Raw genomic sequence first — 14,218 nt, 5'->3', positions numbered from 1 at the left:
CTTGAGCCAACCGTAGATCCCTGTCACTGAGGGAGAGCTCCTTCCCGATTCCCCAAACCCCACCAATGCCGCGCTGCAGCCCCCGAATGGCCTCTGGTTGACTCTGGGGAGCTGGATCTCCAGGGGCCGCTTAGAGATTTAGTCAGGTCCCAGGATGGGAGGCTGTTTCCTGAGGGGGCCCCAAACTGCAGAGCGCTGGTCTGGCCGCCGCGAGGACCGAGGAGTTGCGGGGGAGGGGCGGGATGCGGCTCCCAGAGCGGCGCGGGGAGGGCGGAGCCTCGTGGGCGGGGCCGGCGTGACCTTGGTCACTCTCCCACCGAGACAGCCTCGGGGGTGGGACTCGCCGTCTCTATGGAGACCGAGAAACAGGGGATAATACGGCGGAGCCGCCTGGGCTGCAGTCCCACCCGGGAGCCGGCAGGGAGCGGAGCTGCGGAGCCGCCTGGTCTCCCGCGTCCATCGGTCCATTCCTGCGTCCTTCTGTCCATCCGAACGCGCACTTCAGGAGCAGTCGCGAGGTAGAAGCCCATAGGAAACCCAGATGCCCGCCACCCCAATCAGTATCCTGCACCATGAGGGTTGGGGGGAGCAGCCTGGAAAGGGTCCCAACCTCCGGCGGTCCCAGCCGAGGAGCCAGCTGAGCGGCCCTGCCCTGGCCCCAAGCATTCCACCTCACAGCCCCCACCTCCTGGTCCGGCTGATTGATGACTCCAGCTGTCCCAGTGGGAGTGGGACGGGTGGCCCCAGTTCATGGGTGTGGCCACTCCATCCATGGCCTGCAAATCCATGGGGCTGTGGCCTGCAACCCAGCGCCACTTGACCACGCTGAGATGACCAATAATCCATCTTTCCATGGACAGGAGTGAGCACTGCAGGCAGGATCCACCCAGGGCTTGGGCCAAGCACCCCGTGGCATCCAAGCTCCCCTGGACATTACCCTTGGTGAACCAAGTGTGGGTCTTCGGGTCCCTGGTGGGAGGTTGTACCCAGGGAAAGGGAAGGGGTGTGCAGTGTGGACTGGGGTTGTGGTCCCTGTAACATAGGAGCCACCGGTGCTCACAGTCCCAGAAACTGCCACTTAGGGATGGGAGTGTGGTCACTGGGGAGGAGTTTTCAGTGGAAGATGGGGCAGCCGGACGGAGCCCAGGCTGTGGTCACTGGAGGCCCTAGTGTAAAAGGCAGAGCTAGAAGATGGTTGCTGAGACCGAGGGTGTGGTCAGGAGGTGGCAGTGGAGGAGGGGGAGTGCTGGTGGGGTCTCTACACAGGGGATCTCCGCATAGTACCTGGGAGTCTCATAATGTTAGTGTGTGGATGTGGACTGGGGCCTTCAGTGCAGGTTGAGGGTGTGGCCAGAGGGCTGTGGGTGTGTGGACAAAGGGGTGCTGATGGTCAGGGGGCCTTGATAAAGGGCTGTGGGTATTGGAGGGGGTGAGGGGCTGAGGCTGTGGTTAGGGGTCTCAGGAAGGGATGCAGGTTTGTGGCCAGGGGCCTCAGCCCCAGGGCTGCGGGTGTGGGGATGGAGGAGGCTGCTGTGCAGGCTCAGGGTGTGGCCAGGGGTCTGCAGCAGAGGGCTGTGCGTGTGGGGGGCACTTTAGTGCAGAGCTGTGGGTATTACTGGGGTCGGCGCAGGCTTGTTAGTATATATGTGGGGGCTGGTGGCCGAGGGCTGTGATGGTGGGTGTGAGGATAGAGGAGGCTGCAGTACAGGGCTGAAGGTATGGCCAGGGGTATACGGCCCAAGCGGTGGCAGGCCAGGGCTGAATGCACAGGGTGGCCGGGAGTGTGGGCTGGTGTGTGGCTGAGCGCAGGGTGTGGCCAGGGGTGGTCTGAGGTGTAGACATGAGGAAGTGTGTTTCAGCCACAGCCCCACATGCCAGCACGACTCTTGGGGTTCGTAACTCTACAGCCCCCACCCCAACTAGCCCCCAAACTCCTGCTCCCCCAAAACTCCACAGTGGGAGGTTACAGCGCCAGTCAGTGGTGAGGGGCGAGGAAGCTACGGTTATGCCCCAGGCACAGGGAGTGCTGGTGTGCCCCACCCGTGGGCCCAAGCTCCCCAGTCCAGCCCAGCCCAGCCCCTCAGCACTGGGAGCTTCTCCCTGAGCCACCCTGACACCATCCTGCCCTTAGCAACATTCTCCAAGCAGCACCACCCTCCCTTAGCAACCGTCTCCAGGCTTCACAAACTGTGGCCAGGCCAGCCCCAAGCTCCCGCTCCCCTCATGTTTTTGTTTAACAGCAAATAGTAACAAGGCCTTGCTGGGCCAGCTGCACCCCTGCCCAGGGCATGCACCCGTGCCCAGACTGGCTCTTGCTGGGTCCTCATGACCCTTACTAAGATGCCGGCCTCACTAAATGCCTGCCCGACCAGCAGCCTGGCCTGGCCCCAACCCAACTTGGCGTGGAGCTTCGAGGGAGGGGGCCTGCTTTGCCACCCTCACTTCCACCGAAGGAGGCCTTGTGCCAGGGCCAGACAAAGCCAGGGCCCCAGCTGCTGCCCTCACAGTCTTTCTGGACAGTGCCACTCTGTTCCCAGCCTGCTGTGGGCATCATGATTTCATCTGCTGAACCCTGCTCAGAGCCAGGGCTGGCATTAGTGACAAGACCGTGCCTCCCAGGGCTCTTCCTCGGGGCTCTGTGGCCCAGGGCAACAGTGACTGGCCCCTCTCCCCAGGCAGCTCCAGCTCCAACTCTGTCTGTAGCAGAACCTGCCCAGGTCTTGCAGGTTTGAGGTAGAGGCTGGGATGTTCTGGGCTTGGGGGAGGGGAAGGGCAGATTGGCTGGGAGATGACCCAGGTGGGTCTCTACAGGGTGGCATGGCAGCAAGCACAGACATCACTGGACTGGAGGAGAGCTTCCGCAAGTTTGCCATCCATGGTGACCCCAAGGCCAGTGGGCAAGAGATGAATGGCAAGAACTGGGCCAAGTTGTGCAAGGACTGCAAGGTGGCTGACGGAAAGGCCGTGACAGGGACCGATGTGGACATCGTCTTCTCCAAAGTCAAGTGAGCCCCAGGCAGCCCCTGCTTCTCATGTTCCCAGGAGGTGGGGAACTGGGGGGCTGGAACCAGGGAAGACATTGAGAAGGGGTTGGGAAACACTATGATCACGAAGGTTGTTCTTCCAGGGCAAACCTTATCTATTGCCCTCCAGAGGTGCTGACCCCCGCGATTTCCCCAAATGTGGGAAAGAAACGCAATTGCATAATTTGTGGCGGCAGCGACTGCGTTTGTGCTTTCCCCTGGGGGAGAAAAAAGAAAGGGGAACACTCATGGTGCCCACATGCCTGGCAGGGGGAAGTCTGCTCGGGTCATCAACTATGAGGAGTTCAAGAAGGCCCTGGAAGAGCTGGCGACCAAGCGATTCAAGGGGAAGAGCAAAGAGGAGGCCTTCGATGCCATCTGCCAGCTGGTGGCAGGCAAAGAGCCAGCCAATGTGGGCGTCACCGTAAGTGCCCTGCTGGTCTCGGGTGGCCATGGAATGGGGTGTGGGGAATCATGGCTGTGGGTGGGAAGGGCTGGGCTCACCAGGTGCCCCTGGGGAAACTCTGTCCAAACAGAAAGCAAAAACAGGGGGTGCTGTAGACCGGCTGACGGACACCAGCAGGTACACGGGCTCCCACAAGGAGCGCTTCGATGAGAGCGGCAAGGGCAAGGGCATTGCAGGACGGCAGGACATCCTGGACGACAGTGGCTACGTGAGTGCCTACAAGAATGCAGGCACCTATGACACCAAGGTGAAGAAGTGAGGCTTGGGAAGACTGCCCCCCCAAGTGCGGCTGCCCCTGCCAGAGGCTCAGGCCTGGATCTAAGGGGCATGTGGAGCAAGAGATCCTGGTCCCCTCCCTGCTGGACTTGCCATCCAGAGCTTCCTGCCTAGTCCCATGGGGCCGGCCCACCAGGCCTCTGACCCAGGCTGCTCTGCGGCCCCTTCCTCCTCCTCTTCCCCCTCCGACTTCTGTCCACCTGGGGACAGTCTGTGCCTGTAGCCTCATGACCCCAACCCAGCCCCAGGCATGGCTAACCCCTGCCTGCTTGCCTCATATTTAAGCTGCTGCTCTGGCCAAGTGCCTAATTTTAACCCAGACCTCAATAAAGACACCTTTTATACCAATATGGCCTGGTTGATGATGATGGGGGAATGACCTTCACACCCCAGTGACCCCCTCAGTGTCATCACCCCACTGCATGCCATACACTGCTAATCTCTCCCCTTCCCCTGGCAGCCTTGCCCAGAAAAAGGCACTCATGAGTCCCCTTCTGTTAGCACAGAGCCATTCTGTCTGAGGAGACTCCTGAGGAAGTCCAAAGCCTTTTAGCCAGGCCTGATGGGAGTCCTGACATCGAAGCTTGCCTTCCTGTGATCAGTGCCTTGGGTTTGGAGAGTTGGCCCCCCTCTCCACTTTCCCAGCAGTAGGAGGGATGAAACAGCTGACTTGGCCTGGGCCAAGCATTGGCAGAGGCCTCAGAGCCAGGCCTCAGCTCTCCGTCTGCGAACAGGGGCTACCGAGGCAGTCATTTTGGGCTTTGGCTCAGAATATCAGAAAATGCAGGGCCAGGCAGAACCTTAGACTAGAGTAGCTCATGCAGGTCGGGCGTCGTGGCTCACGCCTGTAATCCCAGCACTTTGGGAGGCCGAGGCGGGTGGATCAGGGGGCAGGAGTCCAAGACCAGCCTGGCCAACATAGTGAAACCTTGTCTCGATTAAAAATACAAAAATTAGCCGGGCATGGTGGTTCCTGCCCGTAGTCCCAGCTACTCAGGAGGCTGAGGCAGGAGAATCACTTGAATCCGGGAGTTAGAGGTTGCAGTGAGCTGAGATCGTGCCACTGCACTCCACTGTGGGCAACAGACACTTAGTCTCAGAAAAAAAAAGGAGTAGCTCATCTGACTCTGTAATTTTATAGCCAAGGAAATACCCTTGGAGGGCTTTTCCTCCAAAAGGGGAGGGGCTTCTGCAGACTAGAGGCCAGACCATGCCTCTTGCCTCCCAGGCCAGGCTCTTTCTAGCAAGCCCCAACATTGACTTCCAAAACTGGGACAGGCTGACCGGTGATAGGGCTTGGCACCCAACACTAGCCTGTGGTGGGGGGCAGGGAATCCCTCAGTGAAGGGGCCTCCTCTTTGATGTCCTCCCATCTATTCCACATCCCTGGTGGGGGGAAGGGGAGCCTCTCTGGTCCTGAGGATGCCTGGGCGTTTCCAGATCATCTCATGGAAGCTCTGGGTGTTTGACAGAGCTATTCTCAAGTCAAGGCTTTCAGGCCACCTCTCCTTCCTTCCTTGCTGTGAAAATGGGGCTGGATGGGACTTTAGGGCCTACCCAGGAAAGGGTGGCTCCCAAAGGGGCTAGAAAAGGTATAAAAGGGCCAGTTCCCAAATGCCTGCTTTCCCCACCCAGATCACAAGACAAAGCAGCACCATTGTCTATCCTCTCATCCCACAGGCTATTGGGGGATGCTCCTGCCCAGGTGGCCCCACATCCCTTAAGCCCAGCTTTCCTTGGGGACAGGGGTGTAGCAGAATAGTACAGCTTGAGACAGGGATGTCAGGGGGGAATCGGCAAGCAGCAGGTGGGCATGTGGCCATAGCAGAGCCTTGTCTCGCAGTATGGCTCCTCCTGACCCGAATGACCGTGTCTCCTTGAGTGGCCCAGGGAAGAGCTTCAGAGACCTTTAGGCAGGTTATCCTACAGTAAATGTTAAGAGGTAGAATGCAAGGCGTTTAATGAAAAAACAAAAATGCAGAGGAACAATTCCTCTAGCCCTGGAAAATTCGTTTGATTTGCAAGCTAAATATGAGCATAATAGGAGTGAAACCCAAACCCTCTGGCTTTCACCAAAACAGCCTCACAGGGAAGCATATTTAACTGTATTCCAAATTGGGCCAGGCTCCCACTATTCCGCTGCAGGTGACAGTACCATCCAATGGCAGGGGGCCCAGTAGCTTCTCCATACCTGTGACTAGCAGTATGGCTTGGAAGAACACAGAGAGAATGGCTAAGCCTCCAAACCCCACCTCACAGGAGTAAAGCCCCCTCTTCTTGAAATGCCATTATGAAGCCTGAGGGAATTTAAGGCCCACTCAGGGCCAGGAGGACCCTAAGACCAAATGGGTCTGGCAGAATCTGGCACAGGGCAGCCATTGCCCAGCGATGCCACTGCTCCTCCCCTAAAGCCTCCTTGTGGTCGACAGCTTTGGATACCCTTACTAGCAAAATCAGGCTGGACAAACAAGAGGTTAGGATCAGAGGGACAGAGCCTTTAAAACCTGCTCTGCATGGCTGGGACTAGCCCACAGGCTAGTGTTGGGTGCCAAGCCCTGTCACCGGTCAGCCTGTCCCAGTTTTGGAAGTCAATGTTGGGGCTTGCTAGAAAGAGCCTGGCCTGGGAGGCAAGAGGCATGGTCTGGCCTCTAGTCTGCAGAAGCCCCTCCACTCTTGGAGGAAAAGCCCTCCAAGGGTATTTCCTTGGCTATAAAATTACAGAGTCAGATGAGCTACTCCTTTTATTTTTTTTTTTTGAGACAACCTGAGAGTGGCTCTGCCCCTCCCTCTGGACACAGAACCTCCCTGAGGACCAGTCTCCATACCAGACCTGTTTGCTTTCTGGCGGTAGTGCCAGGCCTAGGGCGTGGGATTCTGCTCCACGGGTTTTCTGCTTGTTTCAAGGGTCCTCCGCTTTCCATGATGAGTCCAGTTAGCCCCTCAGGGCAATAACTCTTTAGCTCTCTCTTTGACATGGTAACCCCTACCCTTGCCCTGTAGACCAAGTGCCATACAGGGAAAAATCAGAAACACAAATGACTTCCCCAGGCATGGCCAGCAACCCTACCAGGTGCCTGGCCTGGGACAGCATCAGCCACTTTCAATGACAATGGAAAATGGGGTGGAGGGTGGCACGGGCTGGGCCAGGTTCTTTGTTCCCCTTTAGGAGGTGTCCTGAGCAGATTCTGGGGCTGGCACCATCAGATGTTCATGGAGGAGGCAGGAAGGGCTGGGGTGGAGGAAAGCAGTGCATTATTCCTCCCTGCCCCCTGGTGTGTCCATTAGGTTGGCCTGTGCACTGGGCTGGGACCCTGAAATATAACAACGCAGGGATGCAATGCCACTGGTTGATGCTCCCCTACCTGGGCAAGACACTTTGGAGGTCTCTCAGTCAGACAAAGACAGGCCCAGGAAAGTGGCAGCGGGGGTGCAGGGAGGCTGCTCTTACCGACATTTCCACAGAGCACAAGCTTGCTCAAGATCCTTCAGAGCCTTGCAGCTCAAAGAAACTTCTGGCTCCTCTGTACAAGCTGCTTTTGGGAAGCCACTTAAAATCCAGAAGTCTGTGGATTTATAACTTAGAAACTTGTGACCGTCACGTCTCATTAGTATGGCGGTGGCTCTCCTTCCCTGCACACCACGGAATCAGGGGTACAAGTAAGTTATCTAATCCTTCCACCTGTCTCTCTCTCTCTGACGTGGCCCTGAAGGTGAAGAGAAATACCATGTGGCATTAGGTTGAAAATCCTTCACCTTCTACACACTCTCTGGCAACATTAGCACCCTGGGAGGCCACTGCAGCAGAAACATACCTAGAACCACTTACATCATCTTTCCCCATTGATTTTTTAAATGTCCAATCAGGATTTTTTTTTTTTTTTTTTTTTTTTTTTTGAGAAGGAGTCTCACTCTGTCCCCCATGCTGGAGTGCAGTGGCGCCATCTCAGCTCACTGCAAGCTCCGCCCCCCGGGTTCACGCCATTCTCCTGCCTCAGCCTCCCGAGTAGCTGGGACTACAGGCACCCGCCACCTCGCCCGGCTAGTTTTTTGTATTTTTTTAGTAGAGATGGGGTTTCACAATGTTAGCCAGGATGGTCTCGGCCTCCCAAAGTGCTGGGATTACAGGCTTGAGCCACCGCGCCCAGCCCCAATCGGATTAAAAGTACAGGGCACCTACATGTAAACTGGATGCTAAGCCCAAAGCTAACATATTCAGAAGCAGCGCATCTAGTCTGGCCTGCCTCTGCCTCTTCTTTGGGCTGTCTAGCTCCCCTTTGGTCCTCCCCTACTTCACACTATGATCAACCCATTCTCTTCTCTCCTTCTACTTCTTCTTCTTTCTTTTTTTTCAGAAACAGAGTTCGGCTCTGTTGCCCAGGCTGGAGTGCAGTGGTGCACTGCAGCCTTGAACTCTCGGGCTCAAGCGATCCTCATGCCTCAACCTCCCTAGTAGTTGGGCCCACAGATATGCACCACTGTGCCTGGCTAACTTTTAAATTTTTTTGTAGAGATGAAGTCTCACTATGTTGCTCAGGCTGGTCTCAAGCAATCCTCCCAACTTGATCTCCCTAAGTACTGGGATTACAGGTGTGAGCCCCTGTGCTTGGTCCTGAGAAAGCTTCTCAAACACAATCTGTCACTCCTCTGCCTTTCCAATCTAAAATCTTCAAGGAGCGGTGTAACCTTGCTCCTGCTTACCTCCTCTCAGCCCTCAGCTCTCTGAAGAAACCACGTCCCTTTCCATTTCCCAGCCTTCACACACGCTGCTGCTCTCTGCAGCTTCTCCCCATTGCTCTTGCCCTCAGCCACATGCTTTGCCTGGTAACTTCTTCATGTCTCCCCCTTCATGAAAGATCACTTGCTCTGGGGACATTCTCATGACATTACACCTCTTCCATGTCCCACACTTCTGTCCCTGCCCCACTATCTCCCTGTGGTGTTCCAGACTGTTCTCTGTACTCTTGGCCTGGGAGGCTCTGCATCCCCTCTACCTGCTACCGTTCTTACTCATTCTGCAGCGTCCATTCAAATAAGCCTCACTGACGCCTTCTCCAATCCTACAGTGGCCATTACTCACTCTTTCTCCCTTTTCAGGGCATCTTCAGGCTTTTGTTTAGACCTATTTAGTACCAATTCCAAGCTTTGGGCCCCATTACACGAGTTTGCTTTTTTCCCTGACTAAATTGTTAGCTGCTCCAGGGCAGACACCAGATGTTGTCAGCTTTTCACCATGGCAGGAGGTAATCAAACCCTGTTTGATGAATCTGGCGGATGTTCTTTTTTAACTTTCTATCACACAGTTTCAAATGACATAGGGGAAAAATGTCTAGTGTTTTTATTCCTTTCAACATTTTCAGCCAAATGTCTCCATGCAATGTCTATACAATAGCTGGGACTAAGTGCCAACTATTTCTGTGGGCAGAAGGAAAGAATGACGCAATAGGGGGAGATAAATAGAGAAATAAAAAGAAGGACCAATACAATCTAATCAGCATACATTTCTTTCTTAATCTTTGTGAGTACATACCACCATACTGGTGGCAATGATGGTGAGAGCCTCTGTGGACCAGGGAAGCTGTGGTGTGAGTTCCATGCTAGCTCCATAAGCCAGGCTCTGGGGCAGCATCCGAGACGCTCTGTATTAGATACTGACCAGTGTCATGTGCCACTGGTGAGGAGGAAGACAATGTGCTTTTCCCAAAGGGCGATGATCTCCCTAGATGATGACCCTTCTCAGGAGGCAGGAGCGCTTTCCCAGAATAACCTTTTGGCTCCTTATTCAGCTGCTGCAGCAGATACTCATTAGTTACCACCAGGGATCTGAGGCCCGGGGGAAAAAGGCAGTCAGGAAATCATAAAAGCAAGAGAGATACTATGCAGACCCAAAATGTTTCCCAAAGACAAATGTGAAATGAAGTCACATCTTTAAATAGAAGGAACTGTCCAATTTATGATTTATTTTAAAAGCAGACCTACAGTTTCTTCATTACAATTCTGTTTATGTTCCAGAGTTACTGAAGCAATAATACATTTCCCATTTTATATATAGCTAGCGGTTGTTCTGTTCTCTCCAAAGCACTTTGATGATGCGGTAAGTAGAAGCCTTGGGTCACTGGCACCTGATAAGGCCTCTAATTTCTACCCCAAATCGTAACATCTACTTCTATCCTGCCACTACAATTCACTAATGGTGCTAGTAGTGGCTGCGTTGAACTCTGTATTACCATCTAATTTTTTTTTTTTTGAGACAGAGTTTCACTTTTGTTGCCCAGGCTAGAGTGCAATGGCAGGATCTTGGCTCACTACAACCTCCGCCTCCCAGATTCAAGCAATTCTCCTGCCTCAGACTCCCAAGTAGCTGGGATTGCAGGTGTGCACCACCACACCCAGTTAATTTTGTATTTTTAGTATAGACAAGGTTTCACCACGTTGGCCAGGTTGGTCTCAAACTCCTGACCTCAAGTGATCCACCTGCCTCGGCATTCCAAAGTGCTCGGATTACAGGCTCGAGCCACCGCACCTGGCCTGTATTACCATCTAATGTTAAAAGCCATCCACACACTGGTCAAAAAAAAAAAAAATGTATGCACGATACTATTCATTATAGCACTATTTTTAATGGCAAAATATGTTAAACTAAATGTCCATCAATAGAGGACTAATTAAATAAGTGGTATATCATCCACACAACTGAGCACTATGCAGTTAGAAAAAGGAATGAGAACTAACTCTATACATCACTATGAATGGATTTGCAAGATGAAATGTTAAAGCAACACTGTGTCTTCTTATGTAATAATGGGGGAATACCAATATACACCTACAATAGAAGGATGGTGGGAGGGAAGGAAAGGACAGCAAAGACAGGAAAGGAAGCTGGATTTTTCTGGATTTATCTTATTTCTATAAAGTAACTCTATAAGTTGACATTGGGACTGTGTAAATGTTTTACATAATTATGAAAACAAGATTAAATCAAAATTATTTTAAAAGTTCCCTAAGAATTCAAGGCAAAATAAAACAAGTGAACCTGTATGGTTTCAGAAGGATTATTTCTGGTTAATTTAAAAGAGAGTATTTTGACTGTACATCACTAAAGCAATATATTCTAATGTTTTCAAAGTGTGGTCCCCAGACCAGCAGCAATAGCATCACCCAGCAGCTAATTAGAAATGCAGATGTTCAGTTCCCAACCCAGACCTGCTGACTTAAAAACTGTGGGATAAGGCCCAGTAATTTGCATTTCAACACGCCCTTTGAGTTAATTTGGAGGCATACCCAAGTTTGAGAACTGTATTATGTTATTTTCTTTACTTTTGTAATGTTTGAAATAATTATAATGAAAAGCTTTTCAGACAAATCCAGAATGGTTCTGGGTCTAATCCTCCGAATATAAAGCTAACCAAATGAAAATCAGGAAGTGAAGTAGGTGGTTGAAGGTTTGGGGATGGAGTGCTTATATTTAAACTGCAGCAAAAGTCCTCGTAAATGTATATTATCGGCAAGCCAAAATCTGAAGGACTTCTCTAAATGTAGCCATAGTCTTGAGGTCTCTTCTAATTTTTTTTTTGCCTGGCCTGTATCCTGGGGGTGCTTTTTTTTTTTTTTTTTTTTGAGACAGAGTCTCGCTCTGTCAACAGGCTGGAGTGCAATGGCACGATCTCGGCTTGCTGCTACCTCCATCTCCTGAGTTCAAGTGATTCTCCTGTCTCAGCCTCCCCAGTAGCTGGGACTACAGGCGTGTGCCACCACGCCCAGCTGATTTTTGTATTTTTAGTAGAGACGGAGTTTCACCAAGTTGGCCAGGACAGTCTCAATATCTTGACCTCATGATCCACCTGCCTTGGCCTCCCAAAGTGCTGGGATTACAGGCGTGAGCCACCACACTTGGCCGGGGGTGCTGTTCTTTAAGGACTGATGCTGTTGAGCTCCTCTGAAGGAAACAACACACTTTGGGTTCTTCCCCTATCACTCCCTGCCAAGTGTTCTTGATGTCTTCTGTGACCAATAGCAGGCATTTTCCAGAGGAGCCAGATGGCCGATTTTAGGGGTATGTACTGACCTCCCAGAAAAGTTAACTGACCCAAACAAAGGTCCCATCAGATCCAGTGAGAAGCTAATTATCGAGGTGTTGCAATCCACCAATGCCAACAAAGACGATTAGTCCCTGATGTGTCCTGGGAAGCAGTAATTTTTATGATCCCTGAGCTAACTGGCCAGATACAGGAGGTTTACACACAGAATGGAGTTCATTTGCAAAGTGCATAGATATTAACTTTCCAAGCAAAACAAAGGAGACAAAAGGAGTAAATATCTGCTTCTAGAAGCAAGCTAGATAGACCCTCTCCTACCTCTGACTTTCATGGAGAATGGCAACTGTCTCCTCCAGCTTTTTCAGCTGGGCAAGCTCCTGGTTCAGGCAAGCCACCTGCATGGTCAGCTGTTGGTTTTTGTGCAGAAGATCATCTACAAAGGGCACAGTAGCCAGGGGTGAAAAGGATTCCAAGCTGCTAGTCTTTGAGCAGAATATAAGTATTCAGATGGACATCTTGAGAACTGGGGGCCCCATGGCACCCAACTTCATACTCCATTTCCTTACTTGAATATAGGAGATATGGTGGTAAGAATACAGGGGTTGGCAACAGATCTGAGTTAAAATTCAGCCACTTAATATTGCATGTGTTGGTTCATTTTTCTGACTTTTATTAGAGCTAATAACCTTGCTCCTTAGCACTGTTATGAGGATTCAGTGAGACACCTACCCTCACTTAGCATAGGCAGTCAATAGATATTGGGTCTCACTCCATATTCTCCATTTTAGTTTGTTTTGTACATCCTTCACTCCCTACGTAGTACATGGAAACATCTAGAATGGTGTCAGGCACATAGTAATAACTCAATTAATACTTGTAGAAACTGAATTTGTGGCTAAGACACTCATACCTAGCTTCCCCAATATGCTACCATTACCTGCAATAATAAGGAGTTAAAAGAACAGGAACTCTGGTTGTAATGATGCCAATTTTCTATAATAGTGCTTCTTAAACTTTTTTTTTTTTTTTTTCTGAGGCGGAGTTTCGCTCTTGTTGCCCAGGCTGAAGTGCAATGGCTTGATCTCAGCTCACTGCAACCTCCACCTCCTAGGTTCAAGCAATTCTCCTGCCTCAGCCTCCCGAGTAGCTGGGATTATAGGCACATGCCACCACGCCCTGCTAATTTTTGTATTTTTAGTAGAGACGGGGTTTCACCATGTTGGCCAGGCCGGTCTCGAACTCCTGACCTCAGGTGATCCACCCGCCTCAGCCTCCCAAAGAGTTGGGATTACAAGCGTGAGCCACTGTGCCCAGCCTTAAACTTTAATATGCTTACAAATCACCTGGGGATCTTGCTAAAAATATATTCTAATGCAGTAGGCCTGAGGTGAGGCCCCCCTTGTTTAGCAAGCTCCCAGGTGATACTAATGTGGATCACATCTTGAGTAAGAGGGTTCTAGAAGGTGGAAAACAAGGCCACAAAAGCTTGTTTATCACCAGTAAGCCAAAATACTATACTGGGTCTCCTGGCTGAATGAAAGTAAGTATCTAGTGGACAAATACCTACTTTTAATTTCAAAGTAGGTAAGTGGAGACTGATATCTTAATTATTCAGGCTTGTGAGTATCAGATAGTGCTGATAATTATTTATTTATTTATTTAGAGCCGAGATTCAACAATGGAAATTCAGTGCTTCCATAGCAGAACTTCGAAATCAAGTTCCTCCTATAAATCCATGTACCCATAATTTGTTAGGGGTGCTGAGCTAGTCTGTCAAGGGCAAACTGTATCTAAAATACTGACCTAAACTATGCTGATAATAAAGTAGTACAGTTAAGACTTAAATAGGATATTATTTTTCACTTATCACAATGGCAAATTTTGAAAAAATGCCCAGTGTCGGCAGAGTGGAGTGAAAGGGGTATTCAAGTACACTGCTGAGGTGGGTGTAAACTGAAACAACTTTCTTGGAAGTGATTTATGTAACAAAAGCCTCAAAAATATCCCATCCTTTGACTCACTAATTCTACTTCTAGGACTGTCTCCTAGGAAAATAGTCTGAAATGTACACAAAGATTTCTGTACATAGACATTAATAGTATTATTTATAATAGTATAAATATTAAATATTAGGACTCTCAGCTCCATCAAAAGGGAAGAAGGTTAATCTCAGAAAAGCATTTGATTCTAGGGTTTTTTCTAGGTTTTTCTTTCATTTCAGGTCTTTCAAAAGAATGTTTAGAAATAATTTAAAATCATTTTATTCTAAATATATAACCATTATAAAAACAACTAGAGGACTAAATAGATAAATATGGTACATTCTTGTGATATTGTAGAAATGCCTATACTATGAAATTAATAACATTAGGATGTAGAAATCAGGTCTGTGATTATTTGAGGTCAAGAGTAGGGGAAAC

General features: G+C 50.5%; 2 protein-coding genes and 1 non-coding gene across 6 annotated transcripts in view; 2 read left to right on the top strand and 1 right to left on the bottom strand.

Moving 5' to 3' along the window:
• The first annotated feature begins 367 nt into the window (after positions 1 to 367).
• On the top strand, positions 368 to 4,113 carry TPPP3 (tubulin polymerization promoting protein family member 3). The gene is made up of 4 exons (XM_033218780.1): positions 368 to 518; positions 2,812 to 3,005; positions 3,294 to 3,447; positions 3,560 to 4,113. The coding sequence occupies exons 2-4, from the start codon at positions 2,818 to 2,820 to the stop codon at positions 3,746 to 3,748; spliced, it is 531 nt and encodes a 176-aa protein (XP_033074671.1). The 5' UTR covers positions 368 to 518; positions 2,812 to 2,817; the 3' UTR covers positions 3,749 to 4,113.
• On the top strand, positions 3,077 to 3,244 carry LOC117088945. Its single transcript, XR_004439445.1, has one exon. It is a non-coding gene; the product is annotated as a U1 spliceosomal RNA (small nuclear RNA).
• A 5,137-nt stretch (positions 4,114 to 9,250) lies between the features above and the next one.
• Positions 9,251 to 14,218, bottom strand: part of LRRC36 (leucine rich repeat containing 36) — a 60,026-nt gene continuing 55,058 nt past the window's right edge. For 3 of the 4 annotated variants that reach the window (XM_033218772.1, XM_033218773.1, XM_033218775.1), the window contains 2 exons: positions 12,117 to 12,231; positions 9,251 to 9,585 (listed from right to left, as the gene is read on the bottom strand). In XM_033218772.1, the coding sequence (XP_033074663.1) occupies positions 9,360 to 9,585; positions 12,117 to 12,231 (341 nt within the window). In that variant the 3' untranslated portion in view covers positions 9,251 to 9,359. The remainder of the gene's footprint in view (positions 9,586 to 12,116; positions 12,232 to 14,218) is intronic. The other variant, XM_033218774.1, reaches the window with a different exon arrangement.

The sequence above is a fragment of the Trachypithecus francoisi genome, unplaced genomic scaffold (genome assembly GCF_009764315.1).
Source record: "Trachypithecus francoisi isolate TF-2019V2 unplaced genomic scaffold, Tfra_2.0 Lachesis_group10, whole genome shotgun sequence".
NCBI classification, from domain to species: Eukaryota; Metazoa; Chordata; class Mammalia; order Primates; family Cercopithecidae; genus Trachypithecus; species Trachypithecus francoisi.
This window is presented reverse-complemented; position numbering and strand designations above follow the sequence as displayed.

Coding starts and splice junctions, on each gene's coding strand:
- TPPP3 (XM_033218780.1), top strand. CDS start 2,818: ATGGCAGCAAGCACAGACATCACTGGACTGGAGGAGAGCTTCCGCAAG. Junction 3,006..3,293: donor ATCGTCTTCTCCAAAGTCAA/GTGAGCCCCAGG, acceptor CATGCCTGGCAG/GGGGAAGTCTGCTCGGGTCA. Junction 3,448..3,559: donor CAGCCAATGTGGGCGTCACC/GTAAGTGCCCTG, acceptor CTGTCCAAACAG/AAAGCAAAAACAGGGGGTGC.